General features: G+C 31.4%; 1 protein-coding gene across 1 annotated transcript; it reads right to left on the reverse strand.

Moving 5' to 3' along the window:
* Positions 1 to 6,334: 6,334 nt before the first annotated feature.
* Positions 6,335 to 26,098, reverse strand: LOC122272443 (uncharacterized). The gene is made up of 9 exons (XM_087162609.1): positions 25,921 to 26,098; positions 25,577 to 25,714; positions 23,934 to 24,140; positions 21,649 to 21,725; positions 20,138 to 20,219; positions 18,374 to 18,682; positions 14,132 to 14,332; positions 10,470 to 10,563; positions 6,335 to 6,503 (listed from the first exon to the last, which is right to left on the reverse strand). The coding sequence occupies exons 1-6, from the start codon at positions 26,096 to 26,098 to the stop codon at positions 18,432 to 18,434; spliced, it is 933 nt and encodes a 310-aa protein (XP_087018735.1). The 3' UTR covers positions 6,335 to 6,503; positions 10,470 to 10,563; positions 14,132 to 14,332; positions 18,374 to 18,431.
* Between the last annotated feature and the right edge of the window lie 512 nt (positions 26,099 to 26,610).

Here is a 26,610-nt window from a genome sequence, read left to right on the forward strand (position 1 = left end):
CAGTTACACAAAAAGCAAAATTAACATTAAGGGCTCAAAACTTTGGACCGTTCTCCTGATCAAACTATTTGAACTTTGTTTCGCAGATTGTGGCTGCCCCTATGTTTCATTGGACAAAATCTGAATTCGTCTAAAAAAAGACATGTTTATTAAGAGAAAGTACATTTTTATGTCTGATTTCGTAACATAAGATATCGTCTGGCTTAAATAATTGGTATATTTGAAGTTACCCACTAAAACCATTAAATTTGAGAGCTAGAACGTGAAGATCGAAACAAAAGATCAAAAGTTATTCAGAGTGGTTCATTTATTATTTTGCTCACAGTATACAGGAAATTACATTTGCAGAAAATTAAATCAAACTTCAAGATACTTTCTTTAGCGGAATAAAAAAAAACGCTAGTCTTGGAGAAGACAAGAGATAGTTGTTCCCATCACTCAAATAAAATCAAACAATATTGTGATAATGCTACCACAATACCCTCAGTTTCCAACCTTTTGGCATTCGCCTAAATTTATAATATCACTTTTGGGACAGTGCCTTGCACCTAGTTTTATAACTGTAGCCGTGGGCCGTCTTAAGCTAGTTGCTCGGATGGACCCACACATTTGATTTGTGTTGCTGTAGGAGTAGGTGGTCTTTTTCTTCAAGATCTCAGTTCCTTCTCTGCATACTCAGGAGATAAAGTTTATTATCTAACTTTTTATTATTTATGAGTTACTAAATCTTTCATTTATGCAGATTTAGTCATTTGAATATATTAACCGTTTTTTCACACATTATTTTTGAGATAACATCAGAGCATGCAGAAAAGGAGACACGTGTTCCCTTCGAAGCTTCAGATTTGATTTACAGTTCCAGTGCCTCTTCATGAATTCTGCAAACTGTATTCACAACCCATTTACCATTTCCAACGCTTTATGTGAGAGATATGTTTCAGGCAACCCTTATTCTCTCTCACTGCACCTTTTTGAAACATCTGGTTTATCTTACTTTTTATAATAAAATTACAGCACTGCTTTTGGTTTCTCTTTGAAAATAAATAATAAAAAACTATAAAATATATCTTCTGATTGAAGTGAATAAGTTTAAGTAGGATACATTAATGGTGAATAATCCTGCCAATATCTAAAGGTTAATATCGATATATATATATTTTTTCGAAATAGGTAGGTACGTTATTTGTGTTGCTCTAGAGCTGCACAATGGGCTGTTGGCAACGGTATGAAAAAATTCCTGAGGATGAACCGGAGGCATGGCATCCCAATTTTGATCCTCTGGAAAAGTGATTCTTTAATTAATTTTGATTGATTTAATTAAAAATTTTAACCTCTATAAATAATGCACTTTCTTTCTACTAAAACTATGTGTATAATGTTCATAAACCTTAAAAGTAGAAAATCTAATATAATATTTAAAACTATATTTATACAACTACTTTACTTTTACTAGCTATTTTCCTACCATAATCCTTTTTTTTAAATTTGCTACCTAAAACTCTAACATTTGACTAATTATTACATTTAAAAGTATATCAAAGTTTTGCCATTCTGCCTGAATTATCAGTGAATTTTTGAATGATAAGTAACAGGAATATTCCATTTGTCGACAGAAGTTTTTCACTTCCATACCCGTCCCTATTTCCCATTTTTCAATTATTTTGGAATTAAATCATAATTGAAAATAACATGTTTTACCTTAAATTTTCCACAATTTCTTTTCTTTTACAGTATAAAATTCAAACCTAAGAATGCATTTAGTTTTTCACTCTGAAGAATTTATTAAACAAAAAGAAGAAGAAAAAACGGATTTTAAAAAAGGTAAGATTAGAACGGAATGAGTAAAAAAGAGTCGCTTAACTTCTAAATTTAATTCTTATTGTTTCGATCAGTACAAAGTGGATCAATGGCCGTATCTTTTCAAACTTCAAGTTTCCTACCATCTTCTTAAAATGTTTTAATTTCCACCGATTCTATGTTTCGAACCAACACGAAAAAGCACAAAACGGTGCTGAGCACTAAACTTTGCTTATTCATGTTAAATTTCTCGTAATTCTTTATGGTTTGCATCAGGGGAGAAAGTAGCAAGGTATAATTTTACTTCAATTTACGTTTTTACGGCGCTTAAAAATAAAATCTGCTTACTCCATAACAATTTTCTCATTATTATTTTAAGGATATTCTCAAATCGGGAAAAATGATAAAAATGCTAATTTCTCTTCAATTTTATATTCCAATGGCGCAATTTTCAATGTCGTTGATTGTTAATTTCTTATCTCGTTTGAAACGGTACTACAAACAATGGTAATTAAGCGTTAATCATTTATTCAAAGAATTTTGAAACTTGCTGCAATCTCACAATTTTGAAGCTATTTTATTTATAGTTCTAAAGCATTTTGGTTTTTTGAATCAATATTTGATTGCTCTTGTGCGCAATTTTATTTTTTAATGTTGAGCTTGTTCAGACTTTTTTAAAAGAAAAAAACGTATATTTTAGAAAGAAAATCTCATAAAATATTTTTAAATATTTTACTTTTATAATTTTAATTAGTTTTCACCTAAAATCAACATTCGGGAATTATGTTGATTTTCGTGGAGTAGCTGTGAAACCGGAAGTACTAGCTTCCCTGCATATTTAAGGCGATAACGAAACAACAATTCAAGGAAAATATAATTTGTTTAATTTTGCCAGCATTTACACACTGCATTTCACAATTAATAAGACTTATGCAAATTATTCAGGTTGTTTGTATGTAGTGGTGGACTAAATCATTTTAAATTAAATTCATTAAATCAATAGTAAAATGCATAAACATGAAATTTGCTACCACTTTAAATATTATGATCCCGTAGATCGGACCAATGAGTTGTATTTATTTATCAAACTAAGACAAGTTCGCTTCTAGCTCAGTATATTATAATTAATAATCACCTTTATATTCATCTAAAACTGTAAAACTAAAACTATATTAAAAATGATACAAGGAAAAAATATTTTAAAGAGAAGAAGAAAAATTATTAATCAATAAAATGTTTGTAAAAGCATAAGAAACTCTTAAAAAAAACGGAATAACTACGGAACAGATCGAATCTCGTCTTCAGCTTACACGATTATATCCGCAAAGAGAGTTCTATCTAATAATGTATAAATATAGCGAAAGAGAACTATTAAACAATAGCATACTACAATAGTGTACTATTTTGTAGATATGTTGTGTTTAGTCTGTATTAATACAATTTAGAAAGCACTTTTTATTGCGGACATAATTGTGTGAGCTGATGACGAAATTATATATTTCCCTTATTTTGTTTTCCAACTTTTTAACATTTTTTTAAATTTTAAGAGTATTTTATTTATTAATAATGATTCTTCTTTTAATGTTGTCTTTGTGTTTTTACTTATTTTATGAGTCCTATGTACTTGCATCTTATGTACAGTAAAAAAATCCTTATTATTAATGTTTCCTTATTTTCTTAATTTTAAACGCTAATCTGTATTTTTTCATTATATATATATATATATATATATATATATATATATATATATATATATATATATATATATATATATATATATATACTGTGCAAAACTTAAGCAACAAGTGCGTTTTTTGTCATAACTCTACAAGAAATCATCCGATTGACATAAAATTTGAATATGATGTACATTATTTTGTACTTAAACGATGGTGAAAGAATAATGGCGCAGAAATGAATATAAAGCTTAAAGTAGGGTATGGAACAAAAAAAGGCTTTATTTGACTGATAGTGGCGTTACACATGATTGCCTGAAGAAGCGTAAGTACAACTGGCAGATGTTCCCTAGTATGGGATATGCCCTCCCCTTACTGTAATTGTTGCTTGGCATCGTCTCTCCATGCTAAGCACCGGATTATCCAGTTCTTGGGGTAAACGTCTCCATTCCTCCTTTAACGTATCTTTCAGCTGATGGGTGTTACCAGGAGGATACAGTAGAGCCACAAGACGTCTCCCTAATGCATCCCACACATGCTCTATGGGATTCAGATCTGGAGAGTAAGCTGGCCAATCCATTCGTGTGATATCTTCACTTTCCAGTAGCTCTTGAACATTAGCAGTACGGTGTGGCCGGATATTGTCATCCATAAAAATGAAGTCCGGTCCAATGGCCCTCGGAACAGACGCACATGGGGTAGGATTACCTCATTGCAGTAGCGGTCTCCAGTTGCAGAACCTCGGTCGAAGATCTGAAGCTCAGTCCGCCCGTTCAACATAATGCCACCCCAGACGACAACTCCAGGATCACCGTAACGATCTCTTTCCGCGATGTTATTGGAATGAAATCGAGCTCCAACCTCTTTCCAGATCAACTGACGTTGAGAATCGCTTGTAGCACTAAAATGACTCTCATCTGTGAAGAGGACGCGACTCCATTGATGAGGTGTCAAGGTTTCGTGTTCTCTGCACCACTCTAAACGGTACCACCGATGGCTAACTTCTAAAGGTATGCAGCGTCCAGGACGTCTAGCAAATAAGCCACCTTTGTGGCGGCGTCTGGCCACTGTAAATCTTGATACTTGTCGTCCTGTGGCTGTGCACAGTTGCTGAGATAAGGAGCTCGCTGACTGAAAACGGTTTCTTTTTGCCTGGAGGACAATGTAACGGTCATCTCTTGGTGTTGTTTTCCTTGGACGGCCACCACCAACCTTCCGAACAGCTGTTCCAGTAGTTTTAAAGGCATTCCAAGCACGAGAAACAACACTTTTGTCGATCCCGAACTCTTCGGAAACACTTGTCACACTACGCCCCTCCTCAGGCTTCCCAATCATTCTTCCTCGAGTAAAGTCGTCTAAATGATTTCTTGAAAACATGTTTCACAAAACAAATCACTTGCACTTGCAGCGAATGTACTACGGTGCTCTTCATCCTTTTATCACAGCTTTGACCTGCACGCGCCGACCCACAAGGTTTACGTACACTTACATCACCTACGACGTTTTATTTCTAAAATTTGCATACAAATAATCTTTCTACTGAATTACGCGCATATTATACTGCAATTTCATGGCTATCTTATACTTTGTTGGGGAGCTGTGTCCGAAAAACCACTTGTTGCTTAAGTTTTGCACACCAGTGTGTATATATATATATATATATACATTGAAACTAATAAAAAAATAGCTAATTAAAGAAAATACCGATATTAAATTTAAGAGCAAATGCTCTACCATCGACGCCATCTATATATATATTTCTCTTACACGGCGATAAAAAAAAGCCTTATTACAAATCTCCGAATGGCAACGCTAGAAAATCAGCCAATGACTGCCGCTAAAAATGTCACATGCCAAATCTAAATTAGGTGGCTCAACATATAGCGCTTCTAAAAACGGAAACTGAAATAATCAGAGTGTAAAATATTATGTGCTTATGCGCATCGTATTTTTTGTTAAATTATTTATTTATTATATATCAGTTTATAGATGGTAACGAGAAGAGTTTTGTGGTTGCTATGGTGACTAATTAGAATGTAAATTGCTTTTCTAAATTGTTGTTGAGTGAGTGTGAGGTTTGTTTTTTGGAACTGCGATGCTGTAATTTTATTGCTTAGTTAATAAATCTTCCTTTTATATTAAACGTGATAGTAGTTTCCTTGATTATTTGATTCGAAGTCCTTGGAGTTTTATTTGAGGTCAGTTTATTTTGTATTTTTTGACAAGAGATAGCATTCTCACCAAATGAGATTTCTTCCGAAATTCAATATTTTGCTTATGTAGGTTTTTCCATTGCAATTCACTTATTTCAATTTTTAATAGACTTAATTATAGCCAAAATTTTAACCTTTTTAAACAGATATCAGTTTCAGAAATTTTGTCTTAAGATTTTATACTATAGCACATTTCTAATAGGTTTAACGAATTTATTTGAATTCAAATTAATTTTAATGACATAGTATTTACTAAAAAGATGTAATTATTTTTTTAAAAAAAAGTTGTTATATAGATTTGAATGATTGTTTTGAATTCTTAGAATTTTGTGCATTTGCAATGTATCTAAGTTAGTAGCGAGCGAAGCGAGCTGGGTTTGCGAAGCAAACCATGTAAGATTGCGTAGCAATTTTTGGGGGTTGGCGAGCGTTAGCGAGCAGGGGGCACAGCCCACTAGTTTTCTATATTGTTGCTTTCGCTCTCTTTGGATATCATTTTAATGGTTATGTATAAACATATAAATATGTATATTATAAATTAATTTTTCAAAAATAAATTGTTGAAAGGGAAAAAAATATACTTTTCACCATGTTTTTTTTTATATGAACTAAAAAAATTATTTTAGTATTGTTTTAAATTATTTATTATCTTTCATAGTTGTTATCATTAAAATTTATTAATCAACACAGACTGTTATATTCAAAACAACATAAAGTTTTCATACAGTATAAGTATGTTTATTAATTCTACGTGATGTTCAGATGCATTAAATGAAGATGCTCTCACTTCATTGCAATCAGGACACTCTTCCTCAACCTGAAAATCCGAAAAGTGCAAATTGGTATTAATTAGTAAGGTATTAAAGCTATATATAAAGTGACAAAATCTCAAAACATTTGTGACCACCATTTAATAAGAGAGGAGTTATTTATTAAAAAGGTGTATAGATATAAGTTCAAAATTGAGATGAAACATAGGAAAATTACAGACATATGAAGAAAAAAAAAAGGGGGGGGAAGAAAAATAAGAATAAAAAATAAAAGAATAACAAACAACTGGGGAAGAAAAAAGGATAAAATTTGTTTAAGAAATCCGTAAAATGAACGATATAATCTTTTCATCAGTCCACACGATTATATACGCAAAAAAGAGTGCTTTCTGATATTGTATCAACATAGCCAAATCAAAATATATTAATACAATAGTTTGCGGAGCACTCAAAAATTTTTTTACAAAAATTACAACAAATAAAATAGAGCACAATATGTAAAAATAACACGTAAAGACAGAAAATAAAATAAAAGAAAAGAAAAAGAAAAAAACAGAATAAAACAAAATCTATAAAGCGAGTAGCGAATTCAAATGTACTTACATGAACGGGAAATTTTTCAAGAACGATTTAAAAATATTTTCGCAACAAAATTGTTAGATTGCAAAACATGAAAGCGAAAGAGCAAATTGATTATAACTAGAAGAGTTTTGTTTCAAAGTCCCGTTCTTACTGCATTGCTGAAGTGCGCTTAATTTGTTAGTTACCAAGTGTTGAGGTTTGAGTTCGAGATTAGTTATAGTTTTGAGTTTCCTGTGCTGGCAACATCTTCTTGTTTTTATATTCTTCTTGATGTAAATAAAGTTAAGTTTTCAGTTTATTCTACGTGACTTTCAGTCTCATTTGCTCTCAACAAAACAAGAAGATGTTTCCAGCACAGGAAACTCAAAACTATAACTAATCTCGAACTCAAACCTCAACATCCTCCCCACCCTGGTCGATCTCGAGGGGGATGACCAGAGCTTCCGGACGGGTTATATTGCGACCATTAACTCTCAGCTTACAGGATCTTATTTTTCCATCTCGTCCTTCATGCAAGTTCACTACTCTAGCTTTCTTCCACATGTGACGTGGTCGGGCATCTTCTTGTAGAAGTACAATATCGCCAATTCGGATGTTAATGATATTGTCCTGATTACGAACTTGATGAAATGACCGCAATTGAAGCAAATATTCCTTAGACCATTTTTTCCAAAAGCAGTCGAGTAAGTCCTGCTGCTGCTTGTAGATTTTTCTTAGCTTTGTGTTGTTATTTGGGCTGGATGGAATGGCCGTTAGTTTTCGTCCTGTCAAGAAATGGCTTGGTGTTAAGGCTGTGGAACTGTCATCTTTTCCATCTTTGTATACCAAAGGTCGCCTGTTCAGAGCGGTTTCTATTCCAATGAGGGCCGTGGACAGACCCAGGGCTAAAGAGAATACAAGGGCTAGTTCAATCCGCTCTTAGAGCTGAAGCTACGATTTCCCTCCTCATGACATCACTGTGTCTACAGATCTCGGAGATTGCAAGCAAAGATATGATAACTTTGCATCTTTCTCTTGTAAAAATAAGTTAGACTTTTTCTGGTTATTAGCCTTCAAACTTTACGTAATTAACACATTATTTCCGTTCATAAACATAGTTCAAAAAAAACTTTCTTGGTTATTATATTAAAAAAATGCCATTTTAAACTTATAAAAATGTTTTGCTAGTTGGTGAAAATGACACGATAAATACTTTATTTTAAAAAGTTCAGTTTTAACTTTAACTATTAAGAAAAATGAAGGCATATATCGACACTCTTTTTATCTACATATTCTTTTATAAAGATAAGTTAAGTTAAATTTCGAATCCCTGATTTTAAAATATGTCGTTAATAGCAATTTGTTCATACTTAATCATTAGGAAACATCAACCTTAAACGCTAATTACTGAAACAAAATAATAATTTAGGTTCATAATGACATCAGAAATTTTACAATTGTTTATAGACATTTAAATTTACGATGATATAATATATAGATATTTAAATTGAAGAGAATATAATTTTTAAAAAAAATCATAAATATTTAGAATAACTACATTAAAAAATATGTTATGAAATTAGGAGAATTTCAACTATATACTATATATTTTATTTATACTTTTTACTTACATTTTAATTTTCTTTGACTTTATCTATTTTTTAATTCTTTTCACCTGCCTTTCTTTATGAAGTAGCGAGGCGGTTTCTATTTAGATAATGAAGTTTTATAAAAGTTCTTTACGACAGAATAAACGTATTGCGGTTTTATATTGTGTCATTTCGGAATTCATTCTTTACATAGTTGTTCATTTACTTTAGGGAACACGCGAAAAATTATACTTTTTCCTTTTGTTTTTATATCAGAATTTTTGCAAGTTGCAATCGCGCAAACTGGCATTTCGATAATAGTTTTAAATTCGTGTAAATTCACTGCAAAAACTGAGGAAAGTCATTATAGAAAATAACAAATGTCTTAGAATATCTCGCAAAAAGAAATGATCCAATATTAGTTAGAGCTAGTAAGGCCAAACGCTCCGTTCTTGAAGTAAAAGTGGGAGCTTTGCGCCAAACTGACGTCACTAGAGTGACGTCGGAGGATCGGCGCGGCAAGAGATACTTCAAAGGAGTGAACCAGCCCTTCTATTCTCTTTATCCCTGGGACAGACCTTCCTCGTCAAGAAGTGCTCGTCCGAGTACCTTTCGTAGACATCGCTTGACAACTCCTATTAGGCGCTCCCACCAGCCTCCCCTAAAGTCAAGTTTTCAGTTTATTCTACGTGACTTTCAGTCTGATTTGCTCTCAACAAAATCCAATACCAAGGATGGGCCCGAAATGGATGTGCGCAAGGTAATATTATACTGGATAATTTAAAGAAGTTGATCATAAATAATTTTAGAAAATAAATATTTATTTAAGAAAAAAATATAAAATAAACGCTCAATTTGCGCTTTTGTTTTCATATTTTGCAATTTGGCAATCTTGTTACGAAAATATTTTTTAAATCATTCTTGAAAAATTTCCCGTTCATGTAAGTACGTTTTAATTCGCTACTCGAATTATAGATTTTGTTTTATTCTGTTTTTTTCTTTTTATTTTATTTTATTTTCTGTTTTCACGTGCAACCAAGAATCACAATTGATGAGCTACCACTTTAATATATATATTTGGTGCCCAGAGCAAGTTGGCAACTCTGTATATTTTATTCTTGAATAAATAGGTGTTATAGCCTATAATCCTATGTAAATGATAAATATCAATAAAACGATTTTTTTTCCTTAGCTTTCACATTGTTATTTTCGATTCTTGATTATATTCGAGTGTGAAAAATTATAGCTGTATGAAGTACAACACCGCTCGAATTATCTCGAGTGTGCACAGTTTGGCCTGTTCAGCGTGCTCAAATTAAATTGAGGGCACAAGTTAAGGGTTTAAAATAAATGTAATGATATTTCAAAATTTCAGGCACACCTGAAAAATCTTTATGCTCAAATCTCATCATTTTGCACAATATTTAGAGGGTATAGCTTTGGAGCACCCCAGTTTAACGATATTTTGATGTTATTGTTCTCAAAATGGACATTTTTCTCACAAACACATGTTGATTTAAATCTACAACTGTATATGTGAGCAAAATCATGCAAATTAGGAAAATTGCTTGTTGGTATAAAACTAGTACAGCTGACGAAAATTATTTTATAACGACTTTTCAGTTTAATAACGTGCTAGACATCAATAATATATGAGTAAGAGTACGATTTTTACTGATTTTAACGAAGTTTTAATTAAAAAAATAATTATTTCAAATTTTTAAATTTTTTTTTCTTTCAAAATTTAACATTTTTCTAGAAATTTTTAAGTGTTAATTGCTAAAACTGCCATGTCGAACATTAACATGGTATGGGTTGGCCATCAATTTCTTAAATATAAATAACATATATAATGATCTATACCTTTTATACGTTATTGCAGACAAGGCGACTCCAGCAAGAACAATGAGAAAAGTAGCTCCCAGAAAGCAAACAAAAATAAGGTCCAGCGTCTGATCTGTAAAAAAATAAAAAAACGGAACAGTTAGATAATTTTTTTAATTTCGAATGGCACATTAAAGATAAAGGAATATCAGAAATATAACAATAGATCTATAAATGAGAGCAAAGAGTCCAGTAGTGTTCCTAGATTGCTCTCCTAGATTGCTATCTAAACAATAGAGACCAGGCCATCTCTTCGTGGAGTTTACACAAGGTATAAGACGTATCATTAACCGCGACATAGATATTTATTCAGAATATCGTGTCCATATATCAGTCGAAACATGGTGACATATTTCATCTATGGTCACTGAGGGACATTAAGAATCTGTTTAAGCGAAGGTTTATCTAAATTGCGATTTTTTTTTTGTTCTTCGATGAAAGAATCCCTCAAGATATTCTTTATTAGACATTTGACATTATTAAGAGGAAGTCTGGAATTTGATCTCTGATTATTCGGCATGATGCTATTGCTCGTGATTATCAAAATTTACCACGATTCATGCAAGCATTTTTATCATCAATAATAATAAGTCAATTTCTTCCGTTCCCTTCAAATATTTTCTCCGATAACCTATAAAGTTAATCATTTTTTTTTCAAAAGTTCTTCACGGAAGCATTGAAATTTTTTTAACAACTATTAGGATCAGTTGCTAAAAATTCCTCTTGTAGACTCTCCTGCGCCTCCTCGATCTGAAATCAGCCGCACGGTTTTGTAAGAGTGGTCTCTTATCACACCGCAACAGTAAAAAGCCAGTTGACAAAATAGCGAATTAATAGGACATCTAAAGAAAATTGTAGAAAATGTAGGACTTAAAATATGTTTAATTAATTAAAAATAAATGTTTTTTTATATTTCCTTCATTATAACAACAAATTAATCCATCAAATGAACAAATATATAAATTTTTTCCTTTTATGTTTTACAATTGTTTTACGATCCATGCAAAGAGCTGGTTCAGTTTAATAGTTTCCGCAAACTACTTGTAAAATACAGTGTATAGGGTTTTGGATGCAGGTGTTGATTCCCATGCCCAAGTTTCAGTTACGATAGTTTAAGTAGTTTTGGTAGGTACTTTACGCTCGCAATAGAGTTGCCAATGGGCTATTGGTGAATATCAGGGAAACATATGCCTGAAAATGATTCGAAGACATGTTCGGTGTTCTACTGGGAAGCGTGTCTTTATGATCAGTCCACTGCGGGGTCTTGCATAATTTTGGAGATTTAAATGAGAGAAAAACAGTTACAAAATGTTACACGAGAACTCTTCATTTTATTAAGATTGACTAACAATCATATTGAGTTGTATATTGCAATTGTATGTTGTATATTGTAAGGAATTTGACGATGATTATCACTGAATAATTTATCAGCTAACCGATTCAACGTTGCAACGTCATTTAGAAAAAAGAACTAAATATGATTGCTTTTTTTTCATGGTATCAATGTTGGTATCTTCATAGTATCATGGTTATATATCATGGTCGAAGTCATTTTTTTAAATGATTTTGAAGACTAGTTATAGGATTTCTGTATCAATCTTTAGAAACTCACTAATATACTTTTGAAATTTAATTTTCTAAGAACATAAATCTTCGCAGAGAATTTCTTAGAGGAATGATTTTTCTAAATAATTAAAAAGGTAAATAAGTGGGTATCCGAATTTTTTTTAGAAATTTCGCTACCAGTCTTATAGTTTAAGCAAGTAGCTGGTCAGCTTACTATCACCTAATACAAAATACGGTCATAACCAAATAAATTCATACCAAGCACGCCTCTGAAAATTTAAAAAAAATGCTGGAATATCCGTATAAAAACTTTTAAGTATATACGATAAGAAGGCTATTATAGATGTAAAATAATATTTAGGATTTATAAAAAACTGTTTATATCAGGGATGGCGAACCAAGGGCACGCGTGCCATTTATGGCACCCGACACAATATTTTGGGCACGCCACCGATCACATTTGTTATTACACAAATGTTATTAATGAGTTATATGTAACAATTAAATTAAATTTCAGAAAAACACACAAAATAATAAGCAATTAATAATAAAAAAATGTACAGTTACAGCTAAAAAAACAATTAATAACCATAAAAAACAAGCTACCAATAAATAACTAGCAAAAAAAATTAACTGACCTGCTTAAACTAACATCTTGCAACCTAATCTAAGTTATTTGACATCTAATCTGCAGAAGTCACACTGATGTTACTTTAAGTTGAATAACGCGTATAACTGAGACATTGCAAAATGTTTTTTTTTTTCTCAATGTATACAAAGAGTTTTGAGTTGATAGTATTTAGTATTATTATTTTCCCAAAAATCACGAAGTCAAAATTATTTGACGGCACGTCTATGACCTCATTAAACATTTTTTCAGAAAAAAAATGGCACGTTGGTGTATAAAGGTTCGCCACCCCTGGTTTATATGAATTATATAAGTTTAACAAAATGGCGACACTATACCCAATGACAGAATGTAATAAACTGTGTAGTAAGAAAAAATTGAGTTATATATTACCATAGAATATTTTGAATATTAATGAATTTAGTGTATCTATTTAACGACTTTCGACTGCTAGTTTAACAAATTTAGAATCCGATCAATTAGACGCTTATTTTTTGTATTATTTAATGAATCATTATTTCTTTTTTTAAACGAGTATTTGTACTCAGATTTTTAACAAAGTTTTATTTATAATCTTATGTTGTTAAATTAAGGAAAATATTACCCTGTAAGAGGTAATTGCCAATTAAGACAACAGGTACAGTGCACAAAGAAAAAAAAAGGACTGCCCTGTATAACTGCTAATCTAATGATTGGATCTTCACATTCTATGACTAAATTTTAATTGCTAAAGGGGGTGACCTCAGATAAGTTAATTAATAAGTGCAGGCGATATTTTAAGTTACGAAGTCAGATCCAAGAACGTGTTTTCTCTGAATACATCTTATTTCGACGGAAACGAATTTCTCACCTCACAAATATAGGGGGTAGCCGCAATCTGCGAAATATAGTCCCAATAGTTTGGTCAAGAGAGTGGCCCTAAGTTTCCACCCCTTATTGTAAACTTTACTTTCTGCGTATTTCATTATACCTCTAAAATTTTTAAACAGATCAAAAAAAATTGCAAACAATTAATAAATTTATTTACAGAAAGATAATTGCATAAAAAATATAAATTTTAAAAATATTTTATTATTTTTAATTATTTTATTTAATAATAATCAAAAAGATTTTGAATTATTTCATTATGAATTTTTTTCATCATTTTAAAGAATGTAATTTTATTTGACTAAATACAAAATTTGAGCAAAAACGGTCAAACAGAATTTCTGAGAAATTTTTTTTTTAAAAATTTATTTTTAAAATTCAATTTCTCAGGAACTATTCAACAGATTTTGCTCAAATTTTGTATTTTGTTATATAAAATTACATTCTTTAAATAAATGCAAAAAAAAATTGTATACTTTACAATACTAAATTAATTTTTTTGATTATTATTAAAAAATTATAATACTTAATAAAAGCGAGTATATTGTAATTATTTGATCGATGTCATTAAATTGCTTACTTTTGGTTGTTGGTTCAATAATCGAAGCCATTGTCGTGGGTTTTTCATTTTTGTCATCCTTGGTGATGATCGATGTTCCAATGTTTTCGATGTCACTCGTACTAATTGCTGAAGTACTTTGAGTTGAAATCTTGTTACTGGTAACTTGCTTTGAAGTACTTGTTAATTGAAATGTGGATATCGATGGACTTGTACTGTCTTCTAAATGATAGAAAATATGATATATTTTATTAAATTTTAATAAAAATTTAACTTTTCGTTAATTTAACACGTTTTGGCACGATTTCAGTTTGATTATCGTATGTTGAAACATAGATTTTATTTTCAATTGTTTATGACTGCCGCCGGCAACTCATCGTCAATTGTATATTTGGAAAGAAAAATTATCAAATTTTCGCCAAGAAACCTGTTGACGCATGGGATAGTCATTTGCTCAACACGACATTTTTTTCTCTTCCCAAATACACAAAAAAGAGCAATAAAAAAAAATTGAAATGTTATCTGGAATGTTACATCTCTGCTTTTCATGTTATACACCATTTACCCTTCAAGCAAACGGCAAACGATCCAAGAAAACTGTAGCAATCGTATTTATACAGCAGAGATCCTAAAACTTCAACCCAAAGTATTCAAGTGGTAGCAAACTACCCAGAAAAGAAATTTGAGGTTTTTATAATTTTGCAATTATTGAATTATTAAACTGTTTTCGAAAAAAATATTCATGTATCAGATTTCTACCTATGTAATTAGATTACAAATGTTAGCGGCGAGCAAGAAAAATTTTATGATAAATTTATAAAAACAAATTATATACCAGTAAAATATAGTACCAATTTTGCAAATATACCAGCTATACTATTACCAGCAAAATATAGTACCACTTTTAAAAATTTGGTATCATTATTAGGAGGCATTTTATTCACACTAAAGGGGTTAGCTCTTTTTTTTGTTTTGTTAAGATTTGTCAAAATAAAGTGTTGTTGAATTACCACATTGTTTTACTGGTACACAAAACGTGTCGGGGTCGCCAAATCTCTTAGTATGAGTTGGGTGAAACTTTGTACAAGATACAATGCCACCCGGGAGGCGACAGGGCCTGTTCTATGGATCCGGTCGTCGATACCACGGGAGGGCGAAAACAAAACCTAGTTTTGTTTTTCCGAAGCCCAGTTTCTTAGCCAATTTTTTTCTCCTCTCGACCAAGTAACCCAAAACCCACAGTCGCAGCTCTCAATTCAACTCTTTATTAAAACCACTTAATCTACCAATAGGTATCGCAATTTCGTTCCAATTTTTATAACCTAATCACTCCAACATCCATCTTATCAATTCGTTAGTTTAATATCCAATAAAATTGTGACCATTAGTATAAGCTACTAACGTCAAATATTTACCATTAATTCATAAATATTAACAATAACTGTAAAACTATAAGTGTAATACTCATGATTTGTGAAATGGATGTCATAAAATAAAGAACATTAAATTCTAATTCCCATGATCAATGAAACTACAAAATTATGTAGTACTGTTTAAGCATTGTAACCACGAACCAAAGTAACTAAAATGTACCTAAGTCACAAAAGAATGTAACCATTGTAAAAACTCAAGTAATGCAATCTAATGTGATGTATAGTTCGTTCACCAGGAATTGGCACTTGGCTCCGCCTTCATCACGTGGTATCGGATGATACTATTTCCCTATTTTAGGGGAAAGGGTGTGAACAAGGCTGCTATTTGGCGATCGTATGACAAAAATATTTATTTCGCAATCTTCATGTGCATTTTATTTCATAAACTTGTTGATATTTCTCTCTTTTTGTTGAATAGATGGTTCTTTTTGTGATATTTTGTTGGGAAAAAGTTTTTAAATATAAATTAGCTAGAATAACGAAAGGTATAACAGCTGATGATAAAGCGAAGTAAGTGACTGAAAAAGAATTCACTATTTGTGTTCAGCCATCACCTTCTACATCAGGAAGCCTCCACACGGTTTCTTACTAGTAGTCTGCGCAGCCTATTTAAAAAGTGAACAGTTTGAGCGCATGAAACCAAGTTAAAGTTCTATTTTAAAAGTGACTGAGAGGAACTTGTCATATATATTTGAGAAATGAATCTGTAGTGGTAAACAAGTAAATAAGACAAACTAATCATATTAAAAAACTAAGCAAATTTTTAGAGAAATATTTGCTACCACTTTTTTATTTTTACTGGATTTTGGATTATAGGGCTCTTCCGTTAACTGGTTTGCCTTCATAGTGGTCTGATTGAAGTACCTATAAAAAACCGTGTGGAGGCTTTGCGCGCATTAGAGGTTATCTCGATTTCAAGCGGGGAAATGTTTTTCTTCTTACACCCCCGCGCTGAAATGAACTCTGCGTCCGAGGAGGTGGAGCCAAGTGCCAACTCCTGGTGAACGAACTATACCTAATAATATATGTCATGATGTAGTGTAACCTAACACTAACCAATCTAACTAATGTAATAACTTATAACCATATGATATGATCCTTACCTTTGCTAGAAACTTTGAATATGTAATCATTGAAATCAATTGACAATCAAATCATGTAATCACATATAATCAACCTAATGTAATAAATCATATTACAGTCCTAAGTTTATTAATCATGTCAAATGCGTAGAACTAATTGATTCAAGTTTCTTCATGTCCACACAAACTTTTCTTTAATCATCAATGTTTTATTCAGGTGATGCAAATTTCCATTTAGTATGCTTAGGTATCATATTCTCTATTTGGTTGACAATTTTTTTAATTGAAGACTAATCTTTAATAATTTATTTAACTCCTTCAATTATCATTCTTAACCTATTCATTAAATTTGTTTAATTATTAGTTTCTCTATTTATTTATTGTTTTTAATTAATTATGGAATATACATTAATTATTTTTTTAATTGCTTCACTTAACATTCTTAACTTAACTATTATCTGCTTCTTAATAAATCTGTATGCCCTGCTCTAAACCTTTCCCTTGCAGCAAGCTCATACAGAAGAGCTTAGAGGGTCTGTAGGGTTGTAGGATTGGGAACTAGGTGCACGGCACCGCATACGCTTCTTGTGGGTGACGGCAGTGTGGTTTCCGTGTCCGAGAGACCTGGGTCCTTCGGACTTCCGGATAGCTCGGGATGGTGCTGTGACCAAACCACATTGAAGAGGGGGAAAAATATAAAATCCTAATGGTTTATATTATTGTGAAGAAGTTAAGAGGGGCAGTTTTTTCAAACCCACTTTGAAAGATTTAGGTCAAAACTGTCAAAATCTCTTGTGTAAATAGAAAAATTGACGAATTGGCGTTTTAAATGTATTTCATTGATACAAAGACATTATTGTTCCGAAAATATATTGATCATAATATTAATCAAAATATATTAATCATGTAAGTAGTTATACTGAGCAGTTAGTAGTTCATTATGCAGTGAAACCTCTCGGGAGCGACCACTCTTTGTTCCACATATAAATGGTCGTTAATGGAGGTTGGTAGTTATTAGAGGTTACCTCCATTCTCTTCAAAATGTTATCGAAGGACAGGCCCGGACTGGCCAGTAGGCAGACCGGGCAAATGCCCGGTGGGCCGGTCTGACCTGAGGGCCGGTTGGGCCGAACCAGCAGCGCAAATTTTTTTTATACATTGCATGAATTTCAAATAATATTGCGCAAATAATAATAATATTAAATTTCAGTTTCAGTTTCAGTTTCGATTTCGATTTCGATTTCAGTTTCAATCAGTGTCATTTTCTTGGGTCGGAAATGTCAATTATGAATGTTAGAACTATTCTAAATAAGTAAACATTTTGAGGAGAGAATGAGGTTTTAATGGTGCCTCCTAAAGGTCTAAACGTTGTCCTCAACACAAAGTCTATGGAAAATATTCCGTGCCTCCTAAAACTAGTCGTAAATACTGAATACATTAAGTAGCGATGATGAGTGATCGCCAGAAGGGTGGTCTTCCTTGAAGGTTTCTCTGTATCTAAAACTATGCCCCAGCAACAGTTTTCAATAAACTTAAGCTAGAAATATAAATTATAATGCGACAGCCAGTTAACGTCTAATTGCATAGTTTTATTTTTCATATATTTGCTTTTTACTGCACAACTAGCTGTTGCAAAAACGCAACCTCAACACACAAAGAGTTTAATAGAATTTGAGCAGCGTCTACAAAACTGTAAAACTCAAGAAATAAGTAAGCAAAATAGATGTGCTATTACATGAATAACTTACTGCTAGTAGTTAGTTCTTCAAGAGAAGTTCCTTTAGTCGTGAAAGAAGGCTTTGTATTTTAATCTTCTCTGGTGAACATAGTCTTTCCAGTTTTCTCTTCGTCAATCGAACCAATAGTTGAAGTACTTTCTTTCGTAGACACAGTACTGGTAAAGAGATCCGGAGTACTTTCTGTTGCGGACAAATTACTGGTAAAGAGAATCGGAGTACTTTTCGTCGTAGACAAAGTACTGGTAAAGGGATCTGGAGTACTTGTTGTAGTAAATTCAGAAGTAGTAGTAGTAGATGGACTTGTAATAGGCTTCATATCTAAATGAGATTAAACAAACCATTAGCGAATTTTTTTCATGTAAATAAAAGGACATTTTTCTTCTTGTTGCTTATTTCTTCTTCCAGCTTGAAATCAGCTTTTTTAAAAACTGCGAATTTTCATGATAAAGACTCGATTAAAGGGACTCCATTACCTTTAAAAATATGCAAATGAAAATAAAAGTACACATGTTTAAAAATAGTAGTCCATTCTAAAGACTTGTTATAAATGAATCAAAGTATCGATATCCCTTTTTTAAAATTTTCAATTAGCTCTCAGTTAGTAACAATAAGTCGATAAATTCTCAAAATTATTGTTATCTTTTCAAAACAAAAACCAAAAAGAATAAAAAACATTTTCTCTGTACATGCAGAAATTGTATATCAAGTACAATGCCCCCAAAATCGCACTTATAAGATAATAAAGTCAAATCAAGATAAAATTATCATAATTTTTTTTTTAAATAACCCATAAGATATTCTGAGTGCGGATTATTGGGAAAAATTTTCTTAAATATTTCATGAGGGTAATAGAAATTTACAGCTTTTAATTTCACTTTTACTTTAGGAATTAAGTTGCGCAGTTTATTTTCTAGATGAATTTGCTTTAATCTAGATAAATCTAGTTAAATTTATTTTATTTTATTCAACATTTTTCAAAAAAAAAAGTTTTTAAATTTTTCCCGATCGCGACCACTTTATTTATTTAAAAGAAAGAACTATTCAAGCGGAATTTGAAACCATTAAAAAAATAACATTTGATTCATAAACATTTGCCTTTCTAATGTCGTTTGCTTTTAAAGAGCAAAGTGAAAGAAAGTTTCAAGTGACATTTTAGCAAATTGGTGCTTTAAAGTCAAAACGTTGCTCGTTCAAGTAAGGGGTAAAATAAAGATTAGCGTTCCTTTATTCCTATCGTAATAAAGGGAATAATTGACACATGCTTCCTATTTTTAAAAAAAATTACTAATCCTTTAACAATTAGTTGAGTTTTTTTTAATTTCAGGATCCTACTTTCAATGTTCTATTTGCTACAAAAGAACAGGTTTTTGAGAACAGTTATTGGATGCTTTCTGAGAAATGGGCTTGTAATATTCTTCTACTCCAAAACACTCAAAGATTGTCACTTAGGGCCATAAACTGTTGAGAAATTTGAATCCCTGTTGTTTAGTTAAATAAAATTAAAATAAAACCTTTACTCGTTGAAATATAAATTTTTTTTTTGAAAATGTCTCTAAGAATCTTCTAACACTGGGTTTTATTAATGATTCCTTAAAAAAACTAACAGCTGTTCGAGGAAATAGCCATGCTGCTATAGCAGGGATAAGTGACAGTAGCTCTATAAAAGGAAATAACATCTCTTTCCGTTGTATATGTATGAGACATTTTAAATAAAAACCGTCATCCAGATTAAAATTTCAGTTTTATTAAAATATAAAAAATTTACTTTTTTACCTGAACATCTACCATCCACGATCCTAACATCATCCACGACAACAATGGATCGAGTATAGTAAGAAAAAGTAGCAAACTCTACCTGTAAAAAATAATTTTTATCAATATCCGAGTCTATAACTAGAGATTAATAATCCACGCAGATTAATAATTCATGTTTTCAAAATGACAACCATGGATTATTAATCTCCATGCTTGTTATTTAACATAATTGGTAATGCTTATATTTATTCAGTGGGAGCTAATATTCCCATTTTGATCCATTTTCCAAAAATATAAACATTAGTGATTCTATTCCTTGTTAGATTATTAATCTTTCCTCGGATTATTGAAATTCTTTTTAATATGGTTGGTGACGATTGTGTTAACTCAGTAGGCTCTGGTGTTCCCAATTCTAGATTTTGCTCTTTTTTTAAAATAGATAAAGAATAGTAATTTCATTTGTTAACTTTTTCGATTATTTATCTCGGATTATCTAAAAAGAATAACACCTTAGAAATTATCAACGTAGTTTAAGCAATACTCCATTATTTTATTTTATCAGAAATTACTTTTTAACAAATTGCCTTTTATCGAAAAGGACCTTTTATCAAAAAGTACCTTTCAGCTACAAATTTTGGCGTAAACACTATTAACCCTTTTGAAGGCCGTGGTAAGTATACTTACCACCACGTTTTACCACTTTCAATTTAGGTTTCCATTTTTCAATAACTTCAGCTTAGGGCCGGGATAGCCTGGTCGGTAGGGCGCTGGGCCCATAACCAAGAGGTCGTGGGTTCGATCCTCGCCGGACGAAGACTCCCCGTGTAGTAAATGGTGACTGATGCACGTTAAATCTGTCGAGTCTCAAAGTCCTCCATGTTCCCACAACAAATCAATACCTCTGCGGGTACTAATCCAGGAGTTTCCTTGTCTTCTGGATTGGTTCAAAATTACAAGGCTACGGAGTTGAACTTAAGTAGTCGTAAACCCATGAAATTGGGTCGGCTGTTCAACGACGGTTATAAAATAAAAATAAAATAACTTCAGCTTTCTTGAATAAAATTGGTAACCATTTGTCACTTTTAAAAAACGTATAAAAGTTATAAAAATACATAATTCCTTTTGAAGTTTGTAGCATTTAAGGAATTTATTTTATAAATAAAGAAGAATAAAAGTCAGTAAGTTCCTAATAGGTCAGCACAACTTAAGTTTGTATTTTTTTTTTTTCAGATAAAGAACAATTTTTGTCTGAATTCTTAGTTTAAAATATCGCTCTCGTAACTTATAATAAGCTTATTCAAAATTAGGCTCTCGAAACAGAAAAAATAAAATCCGATTAAATCGAAATTATTTAGGATATTAGCTTTTTTTTCCGCATCGTACATTTGACCAAATTGACAATATTTATCTCTTGAATATGGGATATGTATAAGTATAAATTTACAATAACTGGCAAAGCTCTGAACAATATATATTTACAGAAAAAATTTGTTGTTACCTATTTAAAATTAATAGTATTTGGTATTTACTTGATAATCTTCAGATACGCTCATATCTACTTTAATTTCCAGCCATCGATCAACTTCAAGTCTGAAATCTTTATAATCTGTAAAAATTGAAAACAGTTATGCTATTATTAGTAATAAAATCAGTTTCAATGGTATTTTTAAAATTATTTCATATTTTATTGATTATTAAATTTATTTCATCAGAAATTTTTTAATTTATTTAAACCTGAAATAATGATATAAAATAATGACCTGAATGAAAACCTGAAAATTGTTTTAAAGTGGTAGCTTAAATTTGAAAAAAAATATGTAGATATTTTTTTTCAAATTATTGCATTTATATGTGCTAAAAATTGACTCTAATTTTTCCATGTTGTGAGTAAGCTGAATTTGGCGAGGTATCCTTATGGTAGGGCTGCCAACTTTTTATATTTTTTGTAAAAATTTATTCTAGTGTTGCCTAGGTTTATGTTTTAATATATTATTTCTTATTCATTTGAACTTATTTTTCCCCACTACATATAAATGATTTTAAAGTTCATATGCAAAGCCACATTGTTATAGTTCTATCGTGATGAGGCTTTTAAAATGCTGGCAAAGTTACCAAACTTCTGAATGCTTTGGTTTTTGAATGTCTACCACTCTATAAAATATTTAGCAAAAAGCGTTGTAGTTGGCAGATCTGTAATGGTTAATTTAGGTCTAACGAGGTTAAAAGGAAGATAAATTATACTGAGAAACATTTTTTTTCGCTACATGAGATTTTTTTAAACAAAACTTAGATACTTTTGCATCAAATCTGCAATCAGTTTCTCTTATTTACAAGCTAAATTTTTTATGTAATTCAACAATATCATCCACACCTGGAATATTGTTTTTATTGTTTACCCAAAGGTGTCATTATTTCACTAATACGGTGGGCGTAGTAACTTGATACATTTCAGTTTATGATTCTTGTTTTAAGTATTATTTTCAAAGGAGCAAACAAGTGCATAGATACAGGGGTGGGATAAAAAATATTGAGTCACTTTCGATACTAATCTATGAAAACAATCTTTCGACTAGCAATAAATGTTTTACAGAATTTCACGTGGCAAAACTGTTTGTACAATTTGAAGTATTATACTTAAAAGCTTTCAGACACGTCTCTTTTTACTATGCGGAATTCTGATTGGCAAATTTTGATAAGAACAGCAAGTTAAATCCTTGACGCAGAAATTTTTTTAAACTTATTTTTAAATTGTTTTTCATTAGTTTGCTTCAAAACAAGTAAAAACATTTTATTTAACATTTTAATAATGTATGGTTATTAATTACAGAAAGAAATCTCTCTTTTTCTATGTTGAAGGTAAAATCTTTTTTTTAAAAATGTGCACTTATTTTCAATTATTAAAATCTAAGATAAACAGCTTCTTTGAAATATACATTGATAAATTTTTGTAAATGGATAAAAAGCATTTTTTTTTTTCAAATTTCTCTTTTTGGGATATTACATAATTTAGCACAAATATAATTCCGATAGTCTAACAGATTTATAGGGTGTCCGTAAAATGATTTTAAAAACATTATTTCAATAAAAAAATATACCGTTGCCGGCAGTATTATTAGGAAAGTATTTTTTTTTTAATAAAATAAGTTCAAATAGTTGCCACTAGGCAACACTGACTATTAAAATCTATTTAGCAAAATTGCAAATGTAGCCAACTTTTGCATTTTTAATATGACATAGTCTATAAACAAAATTTGCACATACATTTGACAATGTTTTTGTAGAATCTTCTTAACCTGCAAATGTATCCTCTAGCGGTACCATCTGTCGAAATTTTAAATTATTTAAACTCAATGCATTTTTCTCTAAAATGTATTGTTCTAATAATAACAATGCTGCAAATACCACATTTTTCTCTCATATCAGGTAGTATTTACAATCTACGTTCAATATGAATCAATCATTTATGGGACACCCTCTATGTTTTAACCCGTTTTGTCCCGACTTTATATGATGCAAGAAGTGGTTTTATGAAAAAGGTGGTATAATACATTATCGAAATTTATTGGTTTTTTTTTTTTTTTTTTTGCTGTTAGGGCATTCAGAAAGTCTTTGATAGATCAAAAAGAACTTGCTCCTTTTAATTCTAGATCTAGTCAGAAATAACTAAATCATTGTGGTATCTGAGAATCTATTAATTCACCCAGATAAATAAAAATTCGAAAAAAGTTTCCCACCACAATGAATGTCTTTGAAAATAGGAACTGTCCTAAATATATGACGCTGGGCGTTAACCGGTTAAGAGAAAGCAGATTACAATTATTGTATTTTCTAGGTGCTTGAGATATTCGGATGTAGTTTGGCGTCGTTGTGTTGTTATTCTCAAGAAATCTGTCCCAATAAGCATACAAATGCAAGCATTTGAATGCATGCAGTTTTGGTGAGGAATATTTTGGTGTTTGCAACAAAACTTCTAGCGCTGCTTCACTGTTCTTAGGGATATCTTTTATAAACCAAACGCCACCTGAAAGAAAGTTCATAGTTATTAGCAACATCTATTTCATAGATACTAAATAAATTAAGCAACAATAAAAAATTTATTAACCCCATTCATGAGTTGGCAGCTGATACAAGTCGACCAGCGGTCCTCAACATTATTATATGATAATAAGTTAAGTACAGGGCTGCCAACTTTGGGGAAAATTTCTTTTGGTGGTAGCTAAGTAGATGATTTTATGTATCATTCCGCTTTTGTAAAGTGGATTTGCTGTTATTTTCACACCACTACAAGTAAATGATTTAAGAGTTTATCTGAGAAGCTTTTTTGTTCCTACATTCTTTTTAGTAAAGCATAAAAATATGACAAGGCAAACTTTAATAATATCTTCAGCAAACAATTATTAAATTAAGATATTACACTTTGCCCAGTGGTAGCCTTTTTCATATTGGAAGGTTACTATATTACTATCTTCAGGGAATCTATTACTATCTTCAGGGTATATTACTATCTTCAGGGAATAGAACCGGAGGTGAACCGGGCTCAAATCTCAGCGATGGCAGGTCGATACGAATTCACATGTATGCATTTTTCTTTTGATCGCCATGTTAGATTCGTAAATAGGCACATGTACAAGTTCGTATTTCGTGTATGTAAAATCTATATAACTTTTAAACTATTAGCCTGATAATCTCATAAATGGTTTCGTTCAATTTAGAGTACGAAATGCATCGGAAACAATGCCTGTTTAGAAAAAAATTCAATCTTCCCTCTCAGATCACTACCTTTTCCCTCTAAAAAGAGAGAAGGGTATAAAAGATAGTACGTGACAGGGTTCATACGCAAATGGAAAAAAATTAATAACATTAATATATATTTTTTATATTATTATGATTGTAGCTACTGGTATGTTTTATTTTCTCTAAGTAAACTTTTCTTTCAAACTTTTCTGACAAATCTCGATTAGTTTTATTTCATACGTACAAGTTCTCTCTGTTTGTTTTACGTTTGGGTTACATTTTCAATTTCTTCTGGGTCTGCGGTCTTATTCCTCTGTCCTGAGAACTATAACAACCTTTAAGGACAGGAAGAAACACAATCTTGCCATATAATTTTTTGGGTTAATTTGAGTAAAAGCATAGATCGAATTTTCAAATTGGAAATTGGAATGTAAACTTTGCCTTATCTTTAACACTAGAACTTGGATTCTATTAATTATTTCCTCATTTTCTATTGTAAATTTTCAAAAAAAATCTGCAAATGAAGTTGTATTTGAATAGTCAGTTTGTATTAAGAACGAATTACAAGATAAAATAAAATGTGAGACTTGAAATAGTTGCTCTTAATACGAATAATATTGTAAGATACGATAGCTAGAACGAACATCGAAAGCATTTAGTTAGTATGTGACGTCATAATTTCTCCTCTCCGAAGAAGAAAATAAGTCCCCAGGAAGAACAAACCTTGCAATTTTTTATAGTGATAATTTTCGATCTTAGCAGATAAGTCTTTCCAGTTCCATTGCATATGGCCGTGTCTTGTAGATGAGTAACCACATTCATGTTGATTAAAAGTACATAGCTCGGATGCATTATCTGAAACTATATTCATAAAGTCAAAACTTATTTTCAATCAAAACTTAGTAAATATGAACAAAAAAATCTGTATATCTAAGCAAATATTTATTATAAAAAATTATATTTACGTATTTAAAAAAATTCTAATAAAAAAATATTTATTCAAACAATTACACACACATACACTATCTACCAATAAGTAATCGGACACCTATGCAAATGACTATAACAGCGGCCCTGATATACATCACGCCCTCCTGATGTGGATTGGGACCCTTGGTCCCCATTCATGGTAAGCTCAATGCCGATGCCTACTGCACTATTTTGGATGACAATGTGCTTCCTACGTTGTGGCAATTTTACGGGATGGACCCCTGTTACTTCTATGACGACAATGCCAGCTGTCATGTTGCGAGGGTCACCAAGGCTTGGTATGGTGCCAATTGGTTTAATCGAATGGACTGGCCGGCACAGAGCCCAGACCTGAACCCTATCGTGAAACTCTGGGACGAGATGGATCGCCGAATTAAGGGGTGTACTACCCGTACAAAATCAGTGAAGGAACCTACATGCCTTCTCCAAGCCGAGTGGAAGAAAATACCACTAGCCGTCACACAAGGACTTGTGGAAAGTGTGCGACGCTGTAATTGCCTAACGTGGTGGCTCTACCAACTATTGATTATGAATAAAGTTTGTTTTTCTTTTCAATCACACGTGTCCAAACACTTACTGGTGGATAGTGTATATATATATATATATATATATATATATATATATATATATATATATATATATATATATATATATATATATATATATATATATATATATATATATATATATATATGTGTGTGTGTGTGTGTGTGTGTGTGTGTGTGTGTGTGTGTGTGTGTGTGTGTGTGTGTGTGTGTGTGTGTGTG

The sequence above is a fragment of the Parasteatoda tepidariorum genome, chromosome 5 (assembly GCF_982258835.1).
Source record: "Parasteatoda tepidariorum strain Cologne lab strain chromosome 5, Ptep-v5.0, whole genome shotgun sequence".
NCBI classification, from domain to species: Eukaryota; Metazoa; Arthropoda; class Arachnida; order Araneae; family Theridiidae; genus Parasteatoda; species Parasteatoda tepidariorum.